Source organism: Epinephelus lanceolatus, chromosome 20, assembly GCF_041903045.1.
Source record: "Epinephelus lanceolatus isolate andai-2023 chromosome 20, ASM4190304v1, whole genome shotgun sequence".
NCBI classification, from domain to species: domain Eukaryota; kingdom Metazoa; phylum Chordata; class Actinopteri; order Perciformes; family Serranidae; genus Epinephelus; species Epinephelus lanceolatus.
This window is the reverse complement of record NC_135753.1, coordinates 17,657,316-17,678,142: the sequence shown is the minus strand read 5'-3', so window position 1 is coordinate 17,678,142 and position 20,827 is coordinate 17,657,316. Positions and strand designations below refer to the sequence as shown.

General features: G+C 40.5%; 1 protein-coding gene across 4 annotated transcripts in view; it reads right to left on the bottom strand.

Moving 5' to 3' along the window:
* cacnb2a (calcium channel, voltage-dependent, beta 2a) overlaps positions 1–20,617 on the bottom strand; it is a 97,079-nt gene extending 76,462 nt beyond the window's left edge. The window contains exons 1-2 of one of the 4 annotated variants that reach the window (XM_033639169.2): positions 20,183–20,617; positions 14,739–14,831 (exon numbers count right to left, since the gene is read on the bottom strand). In XM_033639169.2, the coding sequence (XP_033495060.2) occupies positions 14,739–14,831; positions 20,183–20,212 (123 nt within the window). In that variant the 5' untranslated portion in view covers positions 20,213–20,617. Of the gene's footprint in view, positions 1–3,344; positions 3,592–14,738; positions 14,832–20,182 lie in introns of those variants that run through there. The other 3 variants (XM_033639174.2, XM_033639171.2, XM_078162959.1) reach the window with 3 other exon arrangements.
* Between the last annotated feature and the right edge of the window lie 210 nt (positions 20,618–20,827).

Sequence of the window (20,827 nt, the reverse complement as noted above, 5' to 3'; positions counted from 1 at the left end):
CTAGTGTATCACTTGCAGCCCTAAGCCTTACATAATGCATTCTGCACCTGTCAGTTGTTTAATCGAGCATTCAGGTGATCCTTGTTAACCTATAAAGCCCGGAAACTTTATATGAGCATGCTGTTTTAAGCTTGTGTTTGTGACCAGGTGCTCATTGCTCTTTAGCAAATTCGTCTATTAGGGCTGGAACAATTAATTGATTTTATGGGTTAGTCAACTGATAATTTTGATAATTAATTACTTGTTGAGGTAATTATTCAATTTAAATTGCCAAACAACCCAATTGTGTCGATTTTCTGCTTTTCTTTATCTTATTGAATGATAAACTCAGTACTTTTAGGTTTTGGACAGTTTGAGGACATCATCTTGGCCATAAATTGTGATGTGCATTTTTCACCATCTAATACAACCAACTATTAATTGATAAATGAAAAAAATAATTAGCATTTTTATCTGATTATTTGCAAGTTGTCCACTATGTGTTGAAGTTAAATGTATCATGAGTTAGTTTCCCACTTTTCCATAAAAGGTTACTTCACAGCGATAATTTCTAAATGTTTAACTTAACAAATTGAAGACCGCTGCTTTAAAACATCATTAGTTTCCGTCTGTGTGAGGCCAGACAGTGTCAATCAGGCAGGTGGCACAGCCTAACCTTCAGGTCGACTGATGTTTGCTGCTTTGGTGTAGCTTCTGTTATTGTTTTGTGAGGGACCCAACTTAATAGTCTTTTGATAAAGCACTAAAGAAAAGTTCTGCCAAAAGGTGTTTCCCTTATTCCCTCACCCACCACTCAGAAATCAATTATACTTTATTTTGGCGTTAGATCCTTTTGAAATGTGTCTCCATAATTCACAAACTGGTGAAGGAATTACAGCAGATATAGGGATAAAACAAAAGCTGTGTGAGAGAGGGACGTGGGATTGGAGCTCTCTGAAGATGCTTGGTGGGACAGTTTAATTCTCACACATACCTCCTCACTACGTACACGACACGGCCTAATTAAATTTAAAGTACTTCTCCATCTCCATTACTCGAGGGGCACAGACCCCGGCTGTCCGAGGTGCAACCACAGTCCAGCCTCAGTAGGACACATGTTCTGGGCATGTCACCTTTTCAACAGCCACTAGGGACAAATATTTGCTGTAATTTTACATATCTAAAAAAAAAAAAAACATAACCCCTGATTTTTCACTAGGGTTGCACAATTAATCAAATACTAATCACGATTTTGGCTTCCTACAGTCAAATGAACAAGATCGATTGTGATGCTAACATTAAATATGTGTTCCACTTATAAAAAAAAACTTTGCTGCCTATCAAATCGAGCGCTTCCTAAACTAAGAGCCAGCTTCCACTTTTGAAAAGCTGTCGTGCCACTGAGCGCACACCCTGCAGCAGCAGCCTGTGAAAAATATTCCTGACTGTTGCAACTGCAGATGGGCAAAACAAGTGGTTTAACAACTGTATGAGCCGCAAAGCAACACAGCTAACTCTTAAAACCTCCTGAAATAAACATCACAAGGCCAAGAAGACTAAAATCAATAATGATAAATAATCTTGATCTCAGTGTTGATCAAAATAAGGTGCTCTCTCTTCTGCCTTTAGAAAAACTCTGGTATAAAGTTTGTAAAGCCCGCAAGAATTTCTTTTTAACCTGGAATCTTGTCATAGGCTTATCCAAGACTTTCCCTTTCGTTGAAGGTACTGCTTGCATGGTTGTAACCACTTGTGGAACAAGACTGTGCTCAGGCCTGTGCATAAAAATTTATTTCATTATTAATCTGCTGATTATTTATCTTTTTTTTTTTGTTGTGTAACATGGGAAAATTGTGAGAAATGGCCAGATTTTTTTAATCCTTCACCCTAATCCTACTTACTTTACTACTGTCATACAAGAGACAACAAAGCAGCAAATCCTCATTACTAAGAAGCCAGAATCAGCAAATGTTTAGCATGTTAAATCAATTTTCCAAATGTAGATGGACTAATTGTTTCAGCGCTACAGTAGCTGGGCTGCAAACAAACTTTGCACAGTGGTAACTACTAACATTTGAGCTGTAATACCCCGTAATTATGTCACATTAGAGGAGTAGGTCCTCAAACTATTAAATAAACACACAGACCTTTCTGTACTGACATATAATTGTTTTAGTCAATATTAGGCTGCTGTGGCTCACTGAGCTCAGAACATTTTGTCCAATCAGCTTCTCTCTTAGAAGTGGGGATGAGATCATAACTCATTTTGGACAATAAAATCAAAAAATTACACCTCATGAAAACTTTATTTCTGAGCCTAGGGGGTGTTAGAGCATTTTCTCTCTGCATGGAAATGGTGTGTTTATGCATTTATGAGCGTGTGTGTGTGTGTCTGTGTCTGTGTGTGCTTGTGTGTGAGCGAGAGTAAAAGTGTAATACGGCCATCTAGTGGTAAAACTCAATTAGGGAGGACCGTATTTATCTGCAGTACTGGAGGATTGTGTGGAGATAAAAAAATAAGAAAAACATCCACATCTTTGCATTGCTCTGTTGGTGTGATAGAGACTCAAGAAAACAGGCGAATCCCTTGTCCTTTTTGCGCTACACAAGCAAATCTACAGAAAACAACCATAGCTGAATGACAGAATGAAGGATGGAAAGGACAGGACGGAAAAAAATGCATGCATCATCAGATTTCCCATCTCAAGTCATACCTGTTATCAGAAGCACACCCACATTTTCCTCTCACTGCATTCATTACACCAAACAGCCACAGTTGTTTTTATCCTTGTAATACACAGCTTTTAATACCAGACACTAAAACTCAAAGGACACATGAAATAAACAGCAAAGCCCAATAAAGTAGAGCTGTCAACCGGGCATGTGCCTGCAGTGTGAACCCTCTGTGAACATTACAACCTCAGCTGTGTCCCGGAATAAATATGAAATAAAAGATTTATCGTGTCTGGCGGCATGAACAGAGCTCTGCAGAAAACTGTCAGGCCAGTGCAGCTGAAATATTTCAGCTAAATCCTGCAGCATTTAGGACTGGTTCAGGATAGAGATCTCACACAGAACAGTGATCAACATCGAAGGGGAAAGCTGTCAGTTTTCCACTGATCCATTCAGTGTGGTGCTTTGAAGCAGCACTGACATTTTCAGTAAAGTTGTGCATGTATTGGAACAGCACAAATTAATTATTCATACAGCACAACCCATCGTGAAACAATCATAATATAGCGCATTAAGCACATTAGTCCACACATGCTGGCAACCGTCGGCTTTATCAGCTTCTCTTAATCTCTCTCACGCACGCTCTCTCCTCTAACCCTTGTGATAAATCAGCACCGGAGCCACAAACTCACATATGGAAGCTGTGCTCTCCGGCGATGGCCCAGCCCACAGCACGGCATGAAGGGGACCAGGGCGGGGAGGAACGGACGGCCGTCTCACAGACTCCCTGTCAGGCAGCAGCATCCGCTCAGCCTCGGTCCATGCCTGCACACTTGGCCCACGAGGGGTGCAGACCACCAAAAGACGCAGAGAAGATGACGAGGACTGAGGAGATCTTTACCGGAGGAGTGAGCAGAGGAGAGCAGAGGACTGACGTATCCACACCAGCCCCCTACTTCTGTCCACCCACCCCCCACGTGTACGCCAAATCCCCCCCTGACTCGGAAACTCTCAGGATTCAAAAAGTCAGATTCTGATGCCCCCTCCTCCTCCTCTTCATCTTCTACCCATCTCCAGACTGTTGCAGCAGAGTGTCCACAAGCTGACAGTGAGATGCACGTCTGAACTGACTGTTTACCCCACCCCGAAATCTGTAAGCGCTCCAGCAGATCCTCTGGGCTGCCAAATCCTCTGCAGTGCTGCTGTGCTGTGGCAGAGAGGTACAGTTGCAGGCTGGCACACTGGTTCAGCTGGTGGTGGATTTAGACACACTCATCATCACACACACAAGTTCCTTCTCAGCATGGGAAGGAGGTGGAGTTCTGAGTGTCCTTTATTGACCGCTGTCCCTTGCTTCCTGATGGGAGGATGCCGCCTCTTTACTCTCCGCCTCCTTTCATCCAAGGTTCAGTCTGCTTTAAAAGCTTGACACACACACTCTGGCTCTCTTCCTGACTTACTGTCTGCCCTTTATACACAGATTTTACTGCCTCTTCACTTAATTTTTTTCCCTTTGTGTCCTGCACTCCTCATTTGCATTGCGTTAACCTTCATACTTTCTCTGTGTGAGTGGTTAGGACAGAGGCTGACATAGCTACTGGTTGCTGAAGAGACTGCACTGTGCTTTCATGTTACAGAGGAAGAGTGTGTGTGTGTCTCGTGCAGAGAGCCGAGCAGCAGCACAACTCTAGCCTGTGGTGCAGAGGGAAGTCGCTTGCACAGTTCAGTCATGCCGAGTGTGAATGCAGGGCTTGTGTGATTGTTTCTTCCCGTCACACACCTCCACTCCACTGTTGCCCTTCCCCACTGCGTTCAGGTGATTGAGTCCAGACTGACTGGCAGCCTCACTGCTGCGTCGTAACTGCTGTGTCAGCCAGAAGTGCAAATACTCTCTCTCTGCCTCAGTGTTCAATGAGAGACACATGTGGAGGGGAGCTGCAGAGGTGATATCCATATACACAGCATGACTGTGGACGAGTTTTTGAATCTAATCTTGCAACAAGGACACACAGCATGAGTGATGGACTTAATTCAAATGAATTAACAATGCCCTTTGGCTTTGAAATGTCTTTTAAAGCTTGCAAATAATTCATCAATTTAAGACGTTTGTAAATGAAAGGAATCTGTGGGAACATGAAGATATATCAGGAGGCATTACAGTAAACACATCATGGCTTTTAATGAAGCTGCATCAGTTCAGTTGGGTTGCATTCAACAGTCTCGACTCAGTTCAATAATATTTGCATAATTTGACTGGATGGTACAATTTGGTGAAAGAGTTGGTAATCTTTCTGCTTCATGCATTAATTATGTAAATGTATTCTGCAAGAGTAAAGATCTTCTCACATTTAATAAGCTAAAAGTTTTTATTGAAGGGTTTACTGAAAATGTAAAGTAGTGCCTTTCAGAGAGTATTTTAAAAGGATGACAGCTCAGAATCAGATATTAAGATAATTAAGATGGTATATCGATGTTAAAAGATGGCCATTGTTTTGGTATCTTTCTGTGAAAAGCACTTGGCTGTGGTGCTTTCCCATAATACCCTAATTGTCACCCTCTCTTTATTGCAGCCTCATAAACAGTATGCTCCATCTTAAAAATGTGCTGAGCTGACTTTGATACTGAAGAGCCGAAAATTTGTTTCATAAAGAAAATGGGCAGCTTGTCTGATCTGCTGCGACACACACTCTATCAGTGCATGAGGTGCCACACAGCGACTGCGGTTTGGCAGGAAAATAACAACATGATTTCAGCTGTCAGACAGATAAAGACAAACTCAACTATCTGACTCTACAAATCAGGAGGATTCACCAAGCAGTTTCTCCTTATAGAAATAAAATATTTGGCTGTCTTTATCATATTGCACTTTTAACCCTTGAGGTTTGATAAAGAAGGCATCATAAGAAGTACCAAGAAGGGCACCTATACTTAGCTACAATTAGTTTTGGGCTCTGGTGGCTGTTTCCTCAGCTGGTAATCTAAATGATCTGTTGTGCATGGTCTAAAGTGCATAGTGCAAGTCCATGTGGGGCATGTCCAACTCCACTTTGTTAGTTAAAATGACGCATAATCTGGGCGCAGAGTAAGACGCAGACATTGTATTTAGTCCCTTAATTAACCATCGGCGTGTTTTGAGTGTAACACGAAGTCATTCGACCAGAGTGTCATCCAATCCAATGACTTAAAAGCAAGGTGCACCTGCATTTGGTGCACGGCTACTTGCACTGCGGATCCTGCAAACTTGAAAAGAAAGTGTTTTTCTCCTGAGCGTAACGCAGCAAGAGCAGTGATATCACTGCAGCGAATATTGTGCCACATTTGAGCAGAAAAAAACTAACAACTGTAGTTATAAACTTGACAGAGGAAACTAAAGTAAACTTTTAGCTTCAGAAATAATCAAGAAATTAACACTGCTCCTCATGCGTAAAAGCGCACAGTGTCTCTCTTAATGGAGCAGCAGAGCAGCAGCAGACAGCAGCTCTGTAATTAACATTTTCCTCATAATGATGAGTTATTTCACCAGCACACAACCCATCTGTGTGTCCCTGTATATGTAGCAAGCAGAGTGCTGTGAACCGACCTATGTAAGTGCTTCTTACAATCTGAATAACTTCCCCTGTAAATAGCAGGAAAATACTGCCCTATTGACTTTAGACCAGGTTTCTCTTGCTAAATGGTGCAATCACGTTCTGCTGCCTCAAAATAGAAATATGGCAATAATGTGCCTGACCACACCTCATTTTAAGACCTACACACCCATGAGAGCACAGATGGGTTTACTGGCTGTGAAAGTGACAACTTCATTGGACTGAAACTAGCACTGACAGCTGTGCTGCACTGTGCACCGCTTTGCACCAGGTGTTAGATACGGCCTCGAGTCAAATGAATGTTTTCTTTGAATGTCTGGGTTCAATTTTAAGGGGAACTCCACCAATCTGACACATCAAAGTCTCTTTCTTTTGGAGTGCTACTTCGTATATGACAACTACTGTATAATGTATTTTGTGGCTGCAATGGAAGCTGCACAAAATCTGACAAATCAAGTGATGTCTTATATGTAAACATGCTAAATATGAAGCTACAGCCAGAAGCCAGGAAGTTTAGTTTAGCATGAAGACTGAAAACAGGAGGAAACATCAGCCTGGCTTTGTCCAAATGTAACCAAATCAGACTACCCACACCTCTTAAGTTCACTAATTAAATACTAATACTACATACACACACGCAAAAAGGAAGGTTTGTCTTTAAGTACAAGGTCTTTGGATCAGTCATGTTTTGGGCAATACAGGCAGCATTTCTGGACTCAAGTGGCCCTGTGCAGATGGTGTGTATCCTGCTGTAAAGCTTCGTGCTCATCAGTAATAGTATCAATACAGCAGTGGTATATATCTCCTGCTCCGGTCTAACAGAGCGCTCAGCCCAACATAAATCTGGCAGCATCTTTCATCAACATTGGAGCTCCTTTAGATCACTGTCAATAATTCACGGGTTGACATGTGTCCGCTGTGATGGAATGGCATCATTATAAACACAGAGATGTGCACCTTACAGTGAGAAGGAACTGCCGTCTATCAGGTCATCTGACAAAGCCTGTCCCCCTTTGAGAAGTCATCATTACTCAGCTGCTGCTGACATCATGAAAAATACTGATCATGTCCACAAACTGAAATACTGCCTGTTTAGTTCAGGTTCATTATGCTTTTCAGACACATCATTGAAACTATAACTGAGATCATTTATCTAAAAAAACAACATCCCCTCTTGATATCATATCTGTTAAATTAACACGTATATGAAACAATTATTGTTAAGCTGATAGAAACCAACTGTGATAAACCAAGAAATACAACAAAGAAAGACATACACGTCTCCATCACTACCCAGAAGACAGTCTTAATCAATCACAGAGGCAGCAGACATCTGATGACGAGACCAAAGTTCCAGTACCTGGGATGGAGCTAATTAAATGCATCCATCTCAGGATTAAAAAAATGCTGCATTGTGAATAACTTCAGAAGGCTCACTTTCCCAGTACACAGTCTAGGTGTCGTGCCAATTGTAGTGAAAGAAATATGAATACAACAGAAACAACTGACGGCTTCTCAACTGAGAGGAATTCCTCCTTTTCTTTGTCTCGTGTGGTAGTAAACTGAAAGTCTTTGGTTTGTGGGTTGTTGGCTGGACAATACAAGCTGTTTGAAAATCACCTTGGACTTCAGGAAATGCTTTGTTGAGATTTCAAAACAAGCAAAGCAACAACATAAAATCCCAGCAGCACTCACATGCTTACAAACACGACTAAAATATGAGCAATAGCAATACAAATCCACAAAGTATGAATGATTCAAAGTATTTTTCCTCAAATCACTGGTGCAGAAAAGCTCTGTAATGTGCTGCCTCCATCCTTATAACCTGAAATGACGTGTCATATAACATTTTGATGGACTGTTATGTAAATTGATTGAAGACTTTGATCACTCATAATAACAGCAGAAAGCATTGACCTTGTCCACAAGGGGGGCAGTGCATCTAATCAGTGCCAAATTAATTTAGCCTTCGCTGTAACACAGCAGGGTGGGGCGAGTGTGGAGGCTGAGAAACTTGGATTCAGGTCACTGTGAAGGCAAAGTACGCACTGCTCAAGTGTTTGTAGCAAATCTCTCTATGTGTTCTTTCCCTCTTTTCTTGCATTTGCTTGTTACTTACATTTTTAGCACTTAAGGACTGCAGATGCTGTGGATTACTTATGTTTCATTATATGCTGCTACCTTCTTAATAATATGCTACTATCATTTTATTCTCAGGTTGAGAGAGAGCCAGGGCATAATGTGTTTCATTGCAATGAATGTATACTGTACTTTTTAATGTATGAATGTGACAATAAACTTGAACTTTTTTTTTTTGAGGGCAGGTCCATCTGCATAATTTTTCCTGTTTTTCAAATGCAAACTCCCACTCAGCTGTTAGCAAAAAGTGGCAACGTAGGTTGCAGTGCCCCCCACCCCCGTTTGCTGACAGTGTAAGCATGGAGTGAGAGGAAAGTGTTCGCTTGGAAGCGGAAGATGGTGCTATTCTATTATTTTTAAACCTTTATCTAACCAGGTGAACACACACTGAGATTCAGTATACTGTCATACTGCATTTATATGGTATAAACACATTTATAAAACCATAGCAAGTGTGTTACTTACAGTAGATGTGGTCAACAGGTTTCCAGTTTTGAGAAGCAAATTAAAAGTACCATGGCACAGAAGCTAAGAAATGTACTGCTGTGGACACCATGTTAATTCAGTTTCAATAATACAAATAAACTAACTGATCAGAGGCAGCAGACGGTTGGCAAGCAACTCCTTGTGTTCTGCAAGGTAAATATATATTTCTGTGAAAGAAGTCTGGTGGCTTTGGACGGGGGCTGCAGCAAAAGGTATTTCAGCCTCCTAAAAAAAAGAACACCTAAAAAAAAATGACTTCAAGTGTACACTACATTTAGATAATTTCACTGCTTTACCTTGCAGTCAGGCAACCCTTTCCAACATGGAACCGAGGCCATTATATCACCCTCTTCACAGCCACCAGACTCCATTGAAAGAAACAGTGATTTTACCTCACAGAACACAGGGGCTGCTGGTCTACTGCTGAATAGATTGTTTAATTTGTTTGTATTATCGTAACTGAATTAACATGGCATACACAGGAGTAGTCAGATTTATATGTAGTAACTACGTCACATCACATGGGGCAAAGTTTTTAGAGGGGCTTGGAAAAAAACATTTTGATGCTGAAACATACACAAAATTTGAATTTTCAGATTTGAATGCATAAGGGACACTACTGGAAAGCTACAGAACTATATAAAAACCCTAAAAATGAAATAAGGGATCCCCCCTAACAGTAAAACATATGTATATATAAAAAAGAAACGCCCCTGGTGGGTTTAGTATTAAATGTCAGGGATAGATGCAACTCCCTCACCATGATCAGGAGAAATTCAGAGCCCAAATACAGATTTTGCAGCTTGATTTAGTTCCTCTGGCACTGATACGGTCAGTGCTCTCATAGTTAAATACTTGCAGTCATTGATTTTGCCACTAGATGGCAGTCTGGTGCTTCTATCATGGCTGATAGAGTGGCAGTGGCAGTGACATTTCCACATTTATAGTATTTAACTCCATGCATCATTACTGCAGTCTGATGCCAGAAAACACATATGGCTCTCCGGCAATATGTGCTGTTGGAAAACTATGACATACGTAGCTCAAAGTTCAGGCAAAGGTCTGCAGGGTTAATGTTACACTTCACTTTTCCAAGATTTCCAGTGGCAGCTTCTCCTTACCACTACAGTATGGCACTGGTATTTGTTACATAAAAAGCCAAGGGTTGCCAGATCTGATAAGAGTCAGAAATAAGCTATTTGCGTCACCCCTTCTCTCCATTAAGAGAAAAAATAATTCAGAGAATGATGAAAAAGAAAAATGCCCGCAATCAGGAAGAGAGTAAGAGGGGTTTCCTGCCCTCACCACGCCCTGTCAGGCAGCCTTTCATCACCAAATCCATATCTCCCGCCTGACATAGCAGAAAGAGAGGGTTGCACTGCAACAATGTGTGTGTGTTCAATGTGCCACACAAAAGTTGCTGCAGTGGGAGACATCAAGACACACTGTTATATAGGGATGGAGGTGGAGGCGATACAGCCTGGTGCAACCATTTACATAAACAGTGTGAGTGTGGGACGCAGCAAGAGGTTAATTATGACATAATGCTCTGCTGCTTATGCAAATCACAGTTTCTCTCATTGTTACCTTATATTGTTTCTAATGCAGCAAAAGTCTCATTCAAGTTATCTCCCCTGAGCCCCTAAAATCCTTTTGGCAGATGCTTTGATAGTGAATTGATTCAGTCATTTTATTACCTGCCTTCTTATTCCATTGTTTTGCTTTGTTTCCTTCAAATTTAGGTTTCCCTTCATGTGTTACCTGTCAGTTACAGAGATGATTTGGTAAACACTTTTATAGTCTGCTATCAATAACTACATCTTAAATCTAATATTTTACAAGAGCCAGGGGTCACACTGCCTCAGCAATGAATATAAGAAAAAAAAGGTGATCATCATTAGAGATCCTACTTTTTGGAACAGCCTGACAGAAGAAATTATGCCTGCAAAGTCGGTGTCTTTTTTTAAATCCACTACTTAGGACAAACTTTTGTAGACTCGCTTTCAAGCAGTTCTCCCCTTCGTGTTTAATCCTGTTGTTTGCTCTGAGCTTTGTTTCTCACTCTCTATAAAGCACTTTGTTAACTCTGTTTTTAGAGAAGGGCTATATAAAGAAAGTTTATTATTATTCAGGGTCATGGGGGGCTGGATCATTTCCCAGGATGCATTAGGCACAAGGCAGCCTCTCTAAACACATTGCCAGTCTACAGATGGACAATCACTCACATTTACACCTATTGGCTGTTTTGAGTTTCCAATGGGATTAGAAAATACAGCACTCATCCATAAAATTGACTGTGCACACTAAAAGATAGTTATATTGTGTTTTGAAAACAGAAAAAGTTTAAAGAAATAGTTTTTTGCTTCTAGAGATGTCTAAATATGAAGCTACAGACAGCAGATGGTTAGCTTAGCTTAGCTTAGCATAAAGACCAGAAACAGCTAGCCTGGTAACTGTTTGATCTTATTTGTTTTGTTTGATCAAAAACCAAAGTGTATAAATGACAGTTTACTACTTTACAGATGAATATGTGCTGAACTAGTTCTAGAGTAGTAACTTCTAGAGTTTCCACTGGCTACCTGGCATCTGCTCCTGGCAAAGAAATAGTCAATAAAACAGCAAATTTTCAAATATTCACTTTATATCTGTTTGTTTAATCTGTACAAAGACTAAAGTGTTAATTAGTGAGCTTAAGAGGTGCTGATAGGCAGACTTTGCTATCTTTGGACAGAGCCAGGCTAACTGTTTCCCCTTGCTTCCAGTCTTTAAGCTAAGTTAGGCTAAGCTAGTCGTCGCATCTATGCCCTTTGTTGTTTGCATGTTTGATAAAAGTACATTTTCCTCCACGTTTTAGGTCACTACAACTCAGACTAATTAAAACACCTTCTAAGGCACAGCCATTTCAAAACTCCAGTTACTCTGCATCAGTGTGGACATGTAAAATGCATCATTTGGGAAACGATGACGTTAACTCATTTTACGCATTCCCATTGTTGCTTAGTGTAATGAGTATATGCTAGAAACAACTACAACAATGGCGGACTTCCACTTTGTTTGCATCTTGTTAGAACTGCTTGGTTCCATGACTTCTTTACACCGAACCTAGTTTTGCTGCACCACTTCACGGACGAACTAAGACATCTGCTGCACCCAGTGCTTTTGCTCCACCTCAGCATCCACGGTTTATAGTCTGCCAGAAACAACGGTTTGAAATCAGGCCCGGCTGAACCAGCAGATGGTGGGACACTTACCAAAGTGGGATTGCTGTCAGTGAGAAATGGAAGGAAAACATAAGCATGTCCAGAGCATCACTTGTATGTTGAGTGAGCTCTTTCATCCTTATATCTAACAGTCAACACTGATGAGATCTCCTGTAGGTGTTTCAATTAAGTCAGCGTTAGCCTGTACACTTTTTGTGACGAGGGGAGACTGAGAAAGGTAGCTAACGCCAGCTGGAGTTTAGGGTCACTTTGCTTTCTAGTGTGGATGGAGATATTTTTTTTTAAAATGGAGGACGAGAATATCAGTTTTAAAAAATACCTGAACACGTGCAAAAACAGTCTAACTCTCAGCAAGAAAGCAAATAAGCCCAAAAGTCAAAGTACTCCTTCAACTAAGCACGAGATGGACAAACAGATATATCAGCTTTCAGCAGCTTGATGCTCAAACATCTGTTTTTATGCTCCCTGAGAAATGGGTTGACGTAAACGTCTGGACTGTAAAAGGAAATCCATGCAGAGTGCTAAAACAATGATGTAGAGAATGTGATCCTAATCTCGATACTATTTACTAGCATCTGTAGCCGCTCACCATGTGCATAAACAGATGGACAAAGTGCTACAAATCACAAAATGTTTGGTGAGACCTTGTCTTTGCTTACACTGCAGGGGGAGACCACCTCCACAAAAATAAAAATAAACCATCCACCTGATGTTGAAGTTTGCTGACAAATCTACGACATTTCTGCCCTCCTTCCTTCTCAATGGAGGGCTGTGCTCCAGCTCAACACTGACCTCGCTACTCCCACGGCTGAGCGGTTGGGGCTGGCCTGGACCTCCGCCCTTCCCAGCCTCCTCCATACTCCCCCGGGCATCAGGCCATGACCACAGGGAACGTCTCTCATCTTTTCTCTCTCAACCTACTCTCTGTCTGCCCTCTGCCCTCTATCTCTAGCAGCATGAGTAATTCTGTCTTTTAGGAACTGTTTATGTGCAGTTACTGGAAAGCCATTTTTATGACGCTCGAAGCGGCGGTGGATCGATCACACAGTGACCTTGGCCAGCCTTAGCTGTTCTAAAGACGCCTACAGGGATGCCAGGACTATGAGGCACAAAAAACAACAGGTCAGACAGGAGGGAGAGCAAAAGACAATATACAAAATCTTAAATCCAGTCTGAAAACATTCTTTAGAAAACATGAGCTTTAACTGTTGATGGTGAGGAGAGAAATGATAAAACAATGAGGAACGAGAACCAAATGACAGATTGATGAATAGGCAGTGAGGTGACCACACAAACGTTAGCTTCATACTTTCCCTGGATGGTGTTAGTTCAGCGATGTAAATATTACGTTCTCATTCTTCTGTGAAAAGTGAAAATAATCCCAGGCAGTATGATTGAGCATGAGGGCGAGGGAAATAGGGTTAGATTGAAACTGCTGTTATGATAACACAACTGAAAAACAGTATTTACATTATTATCCAAACAGAAGAGAAGTTACTGGAAGGTCTGCTATTTCTGGGGCCCTCTTGCGGCAAATATCTAAAAGAGGATATTTCTGCTCGGCATGCGAGAGCCTTACTGACCCTGAAACACATTACTCCTCCACTCTCACCACATCCCTCTACTGTCTTTTACTTTAATGGCCTCTTGTTTCTGTAGGATGTGGTGTTATGTTGCAGAAAGATGCTCACTCTCAGTATAATTGAGTTTATCTGTGATGACTCAGACTGGAGGGGAACATTTGGGGACAGGACTGTGGGAATGGGCACGAGCTCCCATGGGTGATGGTGAAATGAGGAGATTTCTCACTAAGCAGCTCCCGCTGAGCTGATGATGATAGCAGCTCATTCAGAAGTTCTCGATGGCCTTGAGACGAAGCAGACGGCAGGCCAGGAGGTGCCGCTTTTTTGCTCTGATCTCCTCCAGCTTCCCGTCGCTCTGCAGCTACTGTGCCAAAGACAAGGCAATGTGAGCCTCCTCCAAAAAAGGCAGAAACATTTAGGCAGGGGCGCGCATCCTTAACCCAGCCCATCTTGTCCCTTGCAGGTCTGCTCAACAAATACCAGACACGTCGAGTGTGTACCTCGCAGGGTCTGCTTTATAACAGGCCACTGTGTCACTGCTGAGGATGCAGCACAGAGGAGAGGCCTCCACTTAACATACTGTACCCAACAGTGTTTACAGAGGGCTTTCACTCCAATGCATATCTCATGCCTGATAGATGATGAAGACTGAGGCTGGCTCTCATGCCAGTTACCATCAAGGATTAACATGCACACTCGTGCATGCAAACAAGTGTTACATTCCTGAATGAAGCAACCGTAGCCAAGAAATGTTATTACTCATTATGATACTCATGTATGCGGCACAAAACGATCAGGTACAAACAAAACTTTGTCTGTACGCAGTAGAAACCTACTCTCCCCTTGCCTCTGTGTATAGTCCACAGGCTTTGGCACTGTTTGCTTTAGCAATCTCTATATTTTATGCATCAGACAGCTGATAGTAGAGACATGAAAAGAAATGAAGAGAAGAGAGATGAGGAAGGACAAAGATCCTCAGTCAGATTCAACCAAGTATTTTCGCTTAACCCCTAAGACAAAGGGGTGCCCCAAAGTTTAAATGCATTTGAAAAGTGAACTGTCGTCCTTACCTGGCGAACAAGGCTGTTGGTTGTGGTGTCAGAGGAGGTGCTGCCATCTGAACCTTTAAATCGACCTTTCCTTCGAGCTCCTTTGCCTTGAGACTACAGAGAGCCAAAAAAGAGAGAGTGAAACTGTTAAAAAAGAAGCATGTCTTTTCCAGGCCTAAATACAATACATGCCCATATGTACACTTAAACTGTTTATTGTTGCTTTTATAGTTCCTCCTGTCCACACTAGCCTTTCGTACTTTCTTTATTTCATCATTGAGGAGGGACACATATGAAACGGAGGGTTTCGGGGTCCTAGAACAGGAAATTTTGTGTGTCAAACACTTAATTTCCTGCATTCAGGTGAATCTTTATCCGCCAATTTAAGGTGTAAATGTCTTTAATGTTGTAAAAATAAAAGTCCTCTGCCACCTTTGTGGATTCAGGTGAATTTTTATCCGGCGGTTTACGGTGTGTAAATGTCTTTAATGATGTCAAAATAAAAGTCCTCTGCTACTTCCGTGTGTACACGTGAATTTGTATGTGTCAATTTACTAGAGATGTACCGATACCACTTTTTCCTTCCTGATACTGTTTCCGGTAACCGAATCTTATGTATCTGCCAATACCGAGTACCAATCTGATACCAGCGCATAAAAAAAAAAAAAAAAAAAAAAGAATTGGATGGGATGAGTTCTATGCTCTATGTAAAATATTAAGAAATAAATAATAGTACAATGAATGCCATAAAACTTTTTTAAATTATTATTATCCAGTGTTGACACAGATCAAGACACAGGTCTGCCCTCTGTGCAGCCACACAATTTGGTAAAAAAGACATTTTAAAGGCTACAGTATAATGCTTTTTAAACTCCCCTCCGTTTCCGTTTCGTTTGCCTGTAGTGTGCGTATGCGTAATGACGTGAAGCAAGACGTGGTATCGGATTTGTCATAGGCTGTACTCGCCGATACCCAGTACCGCATTTTAGGCAGTATCGGAGGCATTTCCGATACTGGTATCAGTATTGGTACAACTCTACAATTTACAGCGTAAATGTCTTTAATGATGTCGAAATAAAAGTCCTCTGCTACTTCTGTACAGTCAAATGAATTTTATCCACCAATTTATGGTGTAAATGTCTTTAATGTTATCAAAATAAAAGTCCTCTGCCACTTTCATGCATTCAGGTGAATTTTTATGTGCCATTTACAGCGTTAATGTCTTTAATGATGTCAAATTAAAAGTCCTCTGCTACTTTCGTGCATTCAAATCATTTTTTATCTGCCAATTTACAGTGTAAATGTGTTTAACGATGTCAGAATAAAAGTCCACTGCTACTTTCGTGTTTTTATGGGAATCTCTTCCTAACACTACTCCAATGTAAAACATAAGGGACAAAATTCCAAGTCACTGTTCAACATTTTGTCTTCCAAGTAGGACTGCAGTTGTTTTCATTATCAAAGCGTTTGGTCTATTAAATGTCAGAAAGCTATTTTGATAATAACTGAAGACATCTTTTAAACAAAAACGCCAAAACTGGGTTGCAGCCTCTAGAAGGATTTTTTACACTTCTCTGTTTAAATCACAGTAAACTGAATATTTTGGGGTTTTGGACCGTTGGCTGGACAAAACAAGCTATTTGATGACATCAACATGGACTTTGGTGGGCATTTTCTTCTGTTTCCTGACATCTCGTGACCAAATGATTATTTTAATGGAGAAAATGGTTTGCAGATGAATCATCAATGTAAGTAATTGTTGGTTGCAGCCCTTAAACTATTTATCAGTAACCAAAAAGTTCCTTATTATCTTTCTGACAATGTGCAAACAGAATAACTGGTTCAGCTCTACATGTAGATACAATATGAGCATGTGAGTACTGTTTAAACACAGGCTTAAAAAAAGCGAACCTATCCTTTTAGTGCAGATAAAGAGCCTCACTGTTAGTTCAATTAGTTAAATACAGCTTTGGATGTTTTATTTGAAGTGTAATATTATGACATGTATCATGAAACAATGGTAATTATGTGGGTGGTCTCAAATATGCAAGCTGATATGAGGAGGGTCTGGAAAAGTAATGCTCTCAGCTCAAGTGTTCATCCAGCATGTGTTGCTAGTAGTAACTGAAAAACAGAAATTCATTTCAAATCTGCCTTTTATTCCAGCCCGCTCCCCCGGGACATGTTAATCATGCATATAAAAAGAGACAGCGAGATATTCAGACTGTTTCTTAGGAGCCGGTCATGTAGAACAGTTTGAGCTGCAAAGAAAGAGTCTGGAGGAAAAGGATGCGGTTTAATTAACCTCAATAAGCCAAACAGAAACAGCATAATACATGTTAAACAAATGCTCTTTGCTGCACGAGAAAGATAATGTATAGTCCATTCTGTAATATTTTACCTGAGGCTTTATGAACATCCTGTATTAGCTGATGTTTTCATACAGTAAAACAATGGTGAGACAAAACTAAGTACATTTACTCAAGTACCATTAAGAAGTACTCGTGTTTTTATAATTTACACTGGCAGGAGAATACTGCACTTTTTCCTCATCTGACATCTGTAGTTACTTTGCAGATTATGAATTTTTGGTCAAAACATCTGATCAGTGTTTAAAATAAATTACAGTGCATTAGTTAAAAGAGCAGATAGGATCACATTGTATACCCTACATATGACGAATAAATGATTGATGATTGAGTGAAATATGATATAAATTGTTGAATTCAAACCACCCCACAGCAAATTAGTTCAAATTTGCTTTACTTTTAGCAGCTGCAACATTAGCAAGCTGCTAATACGTCAACACATCATTGAAAAAATAAAGACTTTTACTTTTTTGGTGTATTTATACATTGTTGTATCACTACTTTATTTGGCTAAGGGACTGTTCTTTATTTTTCAGAGGTGGGTGTGGCTTGCATGACGCTCCCTCCACTATAAATTAGTTATTATAAATGTGCTCTTTGATATTTAATATTTAAAACTTAAAGTTGAGGATGAAATCCTGGAGTTGAAAAAAAGCCTTGGTTTTTCACTCTTGTCGTGCATTCTGGTTAGTTAGTGCAGAGACCATAACGGCCCACTTTAGATTCACTTCCTGCATCTCAACCCACATGACACATGTGGGTTTTGCCAGTGCCCTGCCTCTTGAGGAGGCTAGCAGCGGTCCTGAGGCTGAAAAGTGAAATGGCATTTGTTATAGACATGTCTCTGTCTCAGCAACACACTAGTGAGATCTGGCAACATCTGACATGATCTTACATTTGGTTGATCTCAGACAACAAGCTAGCAGATAACAACAAGAGGCAAAATAAGCATCAAACATGTACTATAGTGTTGTATTGTTTTGAATGTGATGTCATCCACAGATATTCCCAGCACTTCCAAATGAGGTTGGGGTATACAGGGGCGAGACGCCCACGCCCACTTACGAGACAGGAAGTCAATACCATTTCATACCACTGGCACAGCTTATGATGCGTTATCTTTTGTTATAGTGTCTTTGGTTGGCGCAAATGTTTTGTAAAACAAAGTGATTTTGATCAAATATTATTATTCAAAGCTTAGGTTTTACTGGGGTTTTTTTAATGAAAGCCTATGTTGCACGTGTTCAAGAACCGTCGGTAATTTGAAAATCCAACTCTAATTACTTTTTTTTCTCCAATAGTTTCAAGGTATGATATTTGGCGTAAATTTGTGGATTTTTAAAAGAAAAACATGCCTTCCAAACCCACTGGCGAAGTTTGGGGTTCAGAACGTATTTAAAATAAAAACAAAATACAGCCATTTGAAGTTGTATACTCTGTCCCCCTTAAGGACAGCTGGGCGACATAGACAAAAATTCATATCTCTATATTTCCAGGCTGAATGTATTTTCTGTGAAATGGGCTTCATGTTCCGTGGCAAGTCAAAGCCACATTTGAGATGTCACAATCGCTTTAATAAAAACAGACTGTGATCACAATAAAATTCAAAGGGGTTAAAAAGTCGTTTTCCATCACCTTTCAAATGAATCTAGTACTGGAAAAAGATTTAAGTATTTTTATTTATTTAGGCTATTAATTTTATTGTAAAACTTCATCAACAGAGAGACCGAGGGAGGAAAGGAGCGAGAGACACTTTGTCCTCATCTGTCTGTGTCTGTGTTGCTGCTGCATTTTTTTAAACACATCTGTTGCCTGCATCCAGGCACTGTCTCAGTGTCACACTATAGACTACAACTGCCAAGAGGAATGGCGATGCGTTGGGCTTCACCTCACACACAAACTAGCAAACGAAGCTCACCTGTGACCTGACACAATCAAGCGGTTCAGTCTCCCACACATACAGCACAGCGCTGTGCAACTGCGGTAATTTAATTAATCCCACAGAAACACATAGACCAATGTCACACTGAAGACTAAATAACATACAGATGAAACAGAGTAGCAGCTTCATGTCTCTCTTAGTGTTGCTGGAAAACTTGTGAGTGAATGAGTGAGGCTGAGCTTTGAGAGAGGAGAGATGCACACTAGCATACATTATGTAACACAACTTTACCCTATACCAATATAAATGCTTGAAAATTGCTTGAAAATATATCAATATATTGTACATAGTCATTGCATCGCCTAACCCTACCCCTAAGCCAAAAAAAAACAAAAAACAAACATAAGTCCCTCCCCAGTTCTTGAAAAATTATTTGGTATGGCATCTTCCATTGCTGGACCACAATGGTTTCACTTGAAACTGTAAAAAGTCCAGAAAAATAACCAAAATAACCACAACCAAATAAAACGTTTCTGGTATGGTACTTGGACAAAAAATGTTGAGTCACCAACCTCATTCACAGCAACATAAATTAACATTCAAATATAACAGCTTCAACAACACTTTTAATTTAATAAAAAAAAAACACAAGTATATCCCAAATGCTTAAAAAAATATTTGGTGTGGCTCCCCCTTTTTGAAACACCCCCTCCCACCTCATTAGTAACGAACAGTCCCTAAGTAAAGGAAGCAAAAACTTCCTCCTTCACTTGACTAAAAAGGCTCCACTTGAAAATGTAAATAAGTCCTGAAAAATAACCAAAATAACCACAACCAAATTAAATATTTATGATGTTTTAAGTATATTTTAAATACATTAAAACAGATACTTTGCTTAAAAGACAAAAAAAAATGTTGAGTCACCAACCTGATTCACAGCAACGTAAATTAATATTAAAACATACCAGCTTCAACGGCACTTTGAATTTAAACCGACCGTTAACATTCAAAAACGGGCACTCACGAGGCGATGTCCTCGCGACTGACGGCACATCATCAAAACTTAATGTAAGATAGCAGCCATCAATGGGCGCGAGGAAGTGGACAGGTGAGCTAAAGTTGACCTGCTTCTTTCACATGCTAAGCTAACTTTCGACAACTACACCGCGCTGTTACATAAAAATGGCATGTCATTTAAATGTTAATTAACTTACTTGTATCATGGGATGTTCCAGCGAGTCCATGTGTCTGCCCAGAGGTGTTTCTGCTCTTGTTTTTGAAGTGTTACTGACGACCCTTACACTAACTGATAAAAGCACATACTCAACAGTCGGCTCGGACAGGTGCTCCAGGTGTGTCTCAAATTAAAGATAAACCGCATTTTGTTTTTAAAAAAATCAGTCACCGGTTAACGGGAGGAAGCCGAGGCGCTGCTGCTGTTGCTGCTGCTGCTAAACTGGCACCGCCAATCTTCAAGTTTGAGACAGGAGGGTTTAAGGAGGAGCTTGTGCGGAAGAGATTTGTGGAGCAGTTTCCCTCTACTTCAGATGATAGTGATGATGATCTGAATTCTCGGATATTATAGTCTTCAGCACCACAGAGCCTCCTCATCATCAGTGCCCTCCTACTGTACCCACACTGGCTGCTCCATGCGCCCTCATCCAACGCCAACACCTCTGCCTTCTCACAGCATGACAATGAATAACATGAATAACAACAAGATGTATGTTTGAAATCCTTCATACAGTAGAGTCACAATAATGATCTAACACATTTGTTGGAAATAATATAGACAAAGAAATAGGCAAAAAACAAAGATAACAAAGCTGAACAAAGGCAAAAATAAAGATTTAACAATT